The sequence below is a fragment of the Gossypium raimondii genome, chromosome 12 (assembly GCF_025698545.1).
Source record: "Gossypium raimondii isolate GPD5lz chromosome 12, ASM2569854v1, whole genome shotgun sequence".
Classification (NCBI taxonomy): domain Eukaryota; kingdom Viridiplantae; phylum Streptophyta; class Magnoliopsida; order Malvales; family Malvaceae; genus Gossypium; species Gossypium raimondii.
Genome location: NC_068576.1, coordinates 4984435 through 4991992, shown reverse-complemented (window position 1 = coordinate 4991992; position 7558 = coordinate 4984435). Strand labels below are relative to the sequence as shown.

Here is a 7558-nt window from a genome sequence, read left to right as displayed (position 1 = left end):
AATTGTGTTTTCAAAAAAAAAAGAAGAAAAAGTTGTTGTGCTTTAAAATTCTCGTGCTTTAATCGGATCACGACTAATATTAAATTGAACTCGTATTTTTGAAAATGAAGACAACACGCGTTTAACGAGATACCAATTTTGGGCGTCGCGAGGGTGCTAATACCTTCCTCGCGCGTAACCGACTCCCGAACCCTAATTTTCTCTGGATTTTTACGCAGACCTAAAATTATATCTTTTTATAAAAGTTTAAAAATAAAGTTTTCTAAAAAAGGAGGGTTTTGTAGGTGTCCGATCACACCTAGAAAAAAGATCGGTGGCGACTCATTTTTCAAATAAAATCGAGATTCAATTTTCAAATTTTCAATAATCACTTCAATTAGCGCCCGTACCCGTGTCCCAAATTTTTAGGTCGCTACAATAGACTTTTAAGAATTGTAACATGATCTTGAGTTCAAAGTATAAGAAAGAAAGGATAATTAGGCCCAATATTTTTGTTAAAGGGTTCCAATCAAGATTCATGAAGAATTATTTGTAACACGTAACGAAACTTCATAAAAATTTAGCTATGGATGCTGCTAACACTCCTCAATTGGTCCAAAGTCTAGTCGTCACCTCAGCATAGAAACAATAAATTCGCAAAAGAGCTTAGTAGTTCTTACATAATATGATAACAATGCTTATACATAACAAGCAAATATCAAGCTACTAAAATAATTATAAACAACTATAGTGCAAATTATTACTTCAGAACTTCGTTATTTAGTGCTTTCTCAATATCATTGTGATTCGATGTATATTTCGTATAGTACCTATCGTTATGTCCTCGAGGCTCTCGCCTTATAATCTTTCTTAGCCTTTCACTTGTTATTCATCGATATCAATAATTAAATAGTATGTTTACCATTTTCATAGTTATAACACACATCTATATTATGCAACACATTATACTTGTATTATCATCCCTATTAATCGAACACAAACTCAAGACTAGATATGCGGATTAATCTTTCATCGCTCCCATATGAAATGCACACAGTGCTCTCCGATACGTTCTCATGGACACTCGGTGCTCTAGAGAACTATCGAAGTACTATTCATCTAGTGCTAAATATGAATGCACCCAATGTTCATCGATACTTCCGAATTCGACATTAGTGAATTCTCTTCTCCTCTGCCTGTGGTTTTTCCCAAAAAAGTTTCCATGTAAAATCTGTGTTATATTTTTTTATCTCTTTTTCTTTGCCATCTTTCTACATTTCCATTACCGATATTCAATTTTTAACATCACTAATATCCGAAATTCCCATTTTATATAATCTACCCGATCAAAACTAAATCCAATTTTTGAAATTTTACACTAGAGATCTCAAACTAGCTAATAACATAACCTTCACACTTAGTTCAACCCTTTTCTCACTAACCTAGCATAACTTCTATGTTAGCCTCGTAAATATTTATTTAATATTTACAAACTTGATTTATGGGAATAGAATTCCGAAACCACCTTTTCTGGCATCACTAAAAATCGAGTTATTGCACGAACAATTGTTCAAAATAGAAATTATTTTGAACATAATTATTTTTGAAGCAAAGATATTCTAAAAGAGTTAGTTTCAAATATTAATTACTTTCAATAATTGTTCTTAAACGAAAGCTACATAGACTACAACTTTTCTAATCTAAAGTCATGCTTTAAATGTAACTATTCTCAAATAATGATTATTATTCTAAATAACAATAATTTTAAACTTGCAGAGAAATTAGTAAGGGACACTAATTCTAAAGTAAAGTGTAATTTAGTTTACCCATTACTATAACATGGCCTTATTTATTCATGAAAAGAGATTAAATATTAATAATCAAAAAGACAAAACAAGCACCTCGTTACTCGGCTTGGCTGAATGGGCTAGTACTAAAATAGCCACAATAACGTGACACTCTGCAACTCCTGTAAGGACAGAGACCTCCTCGGTTCTTAAACTACTTCAAAACACAAGTTGCATTTTGAGAGTCGAGATCCTAGGTTCTAGTGTTTTATTTTACTCATTAAGCTGCTCCTTTTCTTCTTCTTTTTTTTTTTTTTAATTATGAGAACTCATTACACATTTCAACTCAAGTAAATATGTTATTACAGTACAGGAAGGAGGCCAATATTAAAGATTTGGAGGTGATTATTCTAAGACTCACTTCTGACCTTAAACACCGACCACATCGGAAACGAAGCGGCATCTCTTGATTAGTGCGGACCGTCCACACCGACCACCTCGGTTAAAGCTTCCTTCGACAGCCGATAATTGTAACCTATGTTACCTCAAATTTAAGCGTGGGTTTCCTTTGGTTTTCAGTACTTTCGCCTATAAATATCACTTCATCTTTGTCAACGTAAAACAACAAAGTTTGAGTGTTAACATTCAGCGACTGAAGTGTTCATTCCAAGCTCGTATATTACTGGTTTCATTCTACGTACTAACTGAATCCGACGATATGGAAGGTCATCAAGGTGAGGGAGATCACAACAAGGCAGCGATGGAGACAACGGATCGTGGTATGTTCGATTTCATGAAAAAGAAAGATGAGGAGCAAGACAATGAGAAGAAGGAAGAGAAGCCAACTCTCATGGGAAAACTCCATCGTTCAAATAGCAGCTCTAGCTCAGTAAGCTTCTCTAGGCAGAGTCAATTAGTTCATATATACAAATCACTGAACATTTCAATTTTTTGCCAAGTAGAAGCTTAATTTATTATCCAGATAATAATGGCATTTCGTTTTCTTTTTCTTGTTTGTTACAGTCTAGTGATGAAGAAGAGATAGGAGAAGATGGTGAGAAAAAGAAGAAGAAGAAGAAGAAAGGATTGAAGGAAAAAATCAAAGAAAAGATTGGTGGTGACAAAGAAGCAGCAGAGCATAAAGATGCATCGATCCCACCCGAGAATGCAGAGGAAAAGAAAGGGATTTTAGATAAGATAAAAGAAAAACTCCCTGGTCAGCATAAGAAAGCCGAAGAAGATGGTGGCTATGATGGGCATCCTACCGAAGGTGAGCCAAAGGAGAAAGGATTCTTGGAGAAGATCAAGGAAAAGATTCCAGGGTGCCATGGAAACAAACCTGAAGAAGATCATAAGGCTACCAAAAATTGAAGACTTAGACAAATAAGCTGTATCATGGATATATGCAATCGTGCTTGCAAGTTTGAATGTGTTTATGAGCTACCTGCAATTGTTTCTTTTGCTTTGGGAGTGTTTATTTTGCTGCATTATCAGTCATTTGATGTTTCCTTAAGTTCTAGCGTTTACTGCTGTCATTGTACTTCTCTTGGAAGACGACACATGTAATGTTTTTCTTGCATGAATTGAATAAAATACGGATTAGGGAGTCGACCAATTATCAGAATTAGTTAAAGATAATTTTATTTCTTTAATAAAAATAAAATAAAAGGTTTAAAATTAAAACAAACTAAAAAGAGATCATAATAGAGAAAATCAACAAGAAAACTCTAGTCAAAGATAAAATCTCCATTTGACTTATAATTTCGATTATTGACGCAAAGATAACTTTAATGTCATTAACAAATTAGTCCTAATTACTGACTCAAACCCGGGCAACCAATCTCTTCTTACTTGTTCATTAACCAAGAAGCAACTCTTTTGAAATTATTTCCCTAACCCATAAATAACTTTGTACCTCGACGCCCAGGATTTAACTTAATTACTAGCAGTATTAAGAATGAGATAGACCTAGTTCTCCTTAGTGGGGTTCATTTAAGCTAGATTACATCTATACCACATAAACATAAACTACAATATACACGAGTTATGCAGTTTATCACTAGTATTAGAATGAATTAATTATTCTAATTGACAAGGCAATGATTATAAGCTATTAAATATCGGTCGAACATTCAATAAACCTGAGCAGTTGCAATTGAAATAGATCGCATGAATACCAAAAAACAAAAAAATTAAAGCACAAATTAAATCTCAAAAATTTATTAAATCAAACTTTGCTTAACCTTTTACTAGAAAAGCAGGTTTAAAAACCCATAAAATAAAATAAAAATCTAAATAAACCTAAGAGAGGCTATGTTTAAGTTCCGAAATCTTAACCTAATAATGCCTTTTTGTAGGGAAAAAATAATAACGGCGAAAACACAAAAGTGTCCTTAATTACATAAACTAAAAATTTTCAAGGATTTTTGGCAACCTTTGCATCAAACTTTCAAGTCATTTTTGGACATCTTCTTGACATTTTTAGGTTCAAAAAATAACTTTAATTAGATCTTCTAATTCACTTTGAATCAGTATATTATGATCCTAAAACGAATGTCTATAGCTCAACTTATAGTTAAAATACTGAAATTGTGCATTTATCAATATCATGAGTTAAACTCAGGGAGAAAATATTTAAAATATTTTTAAAAACAACAAATTTTATTATAACAGTATTCATGTCTTTTTAATAATATTATATACTTATTTAAATTAAATAATTTAACTATATTTTAAAAAATCAAAATAGATGAGTGGTTGGAGAATTTTTGTGTGAACTTTGGTATTAAATTTATATTATTTTATGTGAAATCATTTAATTAAGATTTATCCAATAAATATGATAAATATAAAGTAGGTATAAAACATATATTAAAAAAAAAAACAAAGCCAATTAACTTTTGAAAGTGAGAAATAGAAAAGCCTTGGAAATATAGGTAGATTTCGTTTTCCTTTTTCTTTTCTTAGGAAAGGGAAAACATTGAAGAAATGATTGAAATTAAATGAAATATTAGAAAATTAGAAAACAATTCACTAAAAATATGTTGTAAAAGTGAAAATAATGAATACACGGGTTTTTAACTTTAGATCAATTGATCCTCATCTAAACTCATATAAACATAATTTCAACAATTTTTCTAATTTTAGAAAAATAATTATCAAACATGTTTTTATTATTAAAATTAATTTTTATTTTAATTTACTAAACTTGTTTTTCAGTTTTTAAAAGATAAAAAATTATTTTTTAAAAATAAAAATGAAAAATGGAAAAAACAAATATTTTCATAAATCAATCCAACCTAAGAGCTTGTTTGGTTGGGTGTATTGGTAATCCAATACAGCCCTAATCCGTGGGCCCCACTTAAGCCGGTGTTTGGTTCGATGTATTGCCTAATACAGGCCTATTACGTGACGCCCCTAATCCCCGAAATTCTCTGTTTTGTAATCCCTACCTTCTCCTCAGATTACATCCGTTTTACATCTCACGCCCTGATTTGCCCTCCCAACCCGAAATCCACCTCCAGGCTCTCCCTCCAACATCAAACAGAAGCTGCGAGCGAAGTCACCTCCACTCGACTCCACCGTCTCAGGTCTCCGGCCCCATTGTTTCGGTAAGTGCTGCTTCACTGTATCTTTCCATCCTCTTTTTTACTGTTAGGAATTTGGGCTTTGATTTTTACTGGAAAATCCGGCAACTTCGGTTATTCCAACAAAACTAGCCCTTTGTCCCCTTATTTGTCTCTCCTTTATCTCCATTTTTCTACTCAATTCGGATTTTAGGGTTTTCTTAATATAAGTTCCATTGTAAGGGTAAAGGTTTTGTTTGATGCGCATGCAAGTTTGTTGGTACAATTAGCTCTATTTCAGGTGCAGAAGTGGTTATAGGGTGCCTTAGCATATGCATAAGCCTTTAATTGTTCTCATTCACTTGCATAGAAACTGTCATCAACCATTTTTTATATTCTCAAATTGTTCTGTTAGGGGGTTCATTGTTCTCAATTGCGTTTAATGTGTTTGTATGAATTGGATGTTCTAGTTACTTTAACACATTTGGTTGGGTTTGAGAGCTACAGAGGGTTTCCCATTCATCAGAACAGATTTTTTTGTTTCTTATGTCTTATAAGTTGCATTATTTATCCACATAAATTCATGTTTAATCTTAAAAATACAAGAGATTAGTGAGTTGCTTTTTTCTGAGTAATTTAGGTTCTTTGTTTGATGCATCCAGCATTCAAAAAGCTTTGAATGCCACCTTTGCAACTATTTTCATCGTATAAAAATGGATTTTATTATTAGCGGCTGTCTTTAGATTTTTTTTTAGGTTCTTAATATAGAGTTATTTTATTTATAATGATCGGAGTTTAAAATGTTCCTAATCTGGATATGTCCTCGTATTGTATTTCCATTGTAACACAAAAGTTGTGAGGGGAAATGGTTTACATCGTGAGATTGTAAAAATAATAATGTAAAGAGGCCTTAGAATGGTGGTTTTGAAAGTGTTAAGTTCAGTAGAGTATATACAATGTGACTTGCTTGTGTCTTTTCTTTACCTATTGTTAAGAAGCTTTATTTTACATGTTAAGAATAGATTCCATATATTATTTATAGTTGTAGTAGGAGAGTGATGGATGTTGATTAAGGGCGTTGTTATAGTTTATCTAAAAGGATTAAATAAGATACTCGTAACAAATTGATAGATGATGTTAAAATTGTTCCCTATATATCTTTTGAGCTTGGTAGATGCGATAAAATATTTGTGCAAAGCTTGTTGTTATTTTGATTAGGCCATAAGAATGAGTTTTGTCATGCTCTTGTAATAATTGGTCAAGTACTTGTAACAGTATTCTTCTGTGGCAACATTCAAGAATTTTCTCAACAATTCTAGAATATAAAAATTGAGTTCCAGGCAACCTTACCTTGTTGCCAATGCCAATTAACAATTCTTAGGTGGTCTCAAACTCTTTCATCCCTTACAATTGAATTCTCTTAATAAAATGAACACCTCTATGCTTTGTCTCCCATGTATTCTTCTTTGATATGTTTTTTTTCTTTGTAGCTTTTGATTTGGACTGTGGTTGGATTATTTGGCAATGAAAGAACTTTATAATCCTCTTTCACGGCCTCCTCAAGGTAAGCTTCCATTCTTATTGCCCAAAGTTGATTAGAGGAACTATTTGGATAAAATTGATTTCAGTCTCCATTACACTCATAAATTAAGAGTATATTTCTAAAGCCAGTTGAAGTGATGGTTAAATATGATCCACAATTTTGGTTGTGGTTGTAAATATGAATGTGACTTAGGATTTAGTCGACAGTCTGTGAACATGTCTTTATGGTTAAGAAAAGAAGTCTCTGTATGTCTGATATTCAATTTGTCTGTTTCAATTGCTTTCATTGTCTTTCTCATTAAAAGATACAACTACTTTGAGCTTTTTAGGTAATTCCCAGATTTATTTTATTATCCAAGTCATCATGGAATGTACAATCTACTTGAATCTAAAGGTGGTTTTGAAGTGATGGTTATTTGCATGATTTTGGTGAATTTTTCGCATTCTTTTATCATGCTTGTTCATGAGTGGATTCAATAAATTATGCATCAACTAATTGAGGAGACTTGCTTACAAATGCATCCTATAGCAGTTGACCAAACTCATATTAACCACTGCTTCAAACATTTTAATACAACGTTATTCGATGCTTATATAATGTCCAAATTTAAGATTAAATCTGCATATTTTAATTAAAATATAATTCGGTACTTATATAAATAATCAATCAAGTTCCAATTTCGA

The 7558-nt window shown here is 32.1% G+C and overlaps 1 protein-coding gene across 1 annotated transcript; it reads left to right on the top strand.

Annotated features, from left to right (window-relative positions):
• The first annotated feature begins 2146 nt into the window (after positions 1 to 2146).
• On the top strand, positions 2147 to 3390 carry LOC105762965 (phosphoprotein ECPP44). Its single transcript, XM_012580967.2, has 2 exons — positions 2147 to 2655; positions 2790 to 3390. The coding sequence occupies exons 1-2, from the start codon at positions 2485 to 2487 to the stop codon at positions 3135 to 3137; spliced, it is 519 nt and encodes a 172-aa protein (XP_012436421.1). The 5' UTR covers positions 2147 to 2484; the 3' UTR covers positions 3138 to 3390.
• The last annotated feature ends 4168 nt before the right edge of the window (positions 3391 to 7558 follow it).

What these genes read in the sequence shown, in the direction of transcription:
- LOC105762965 (XM_012580967.2), top strand. Translation starts at nt 2,485, where the DNA reads ATGGAAGGTCATCAAGGTGAGGGAGATCACAACAAGGCAGCGATGGAG. An exon ending in CAAATAGCAGCTCTAGCTCA is followed by an intron (nt 2,656 to 2,789) that starts GTAAGCTTCTCT and finishes TGTTTGTTACAG; the next exon opens with TCTAGTGATGAAGAAGAGAT.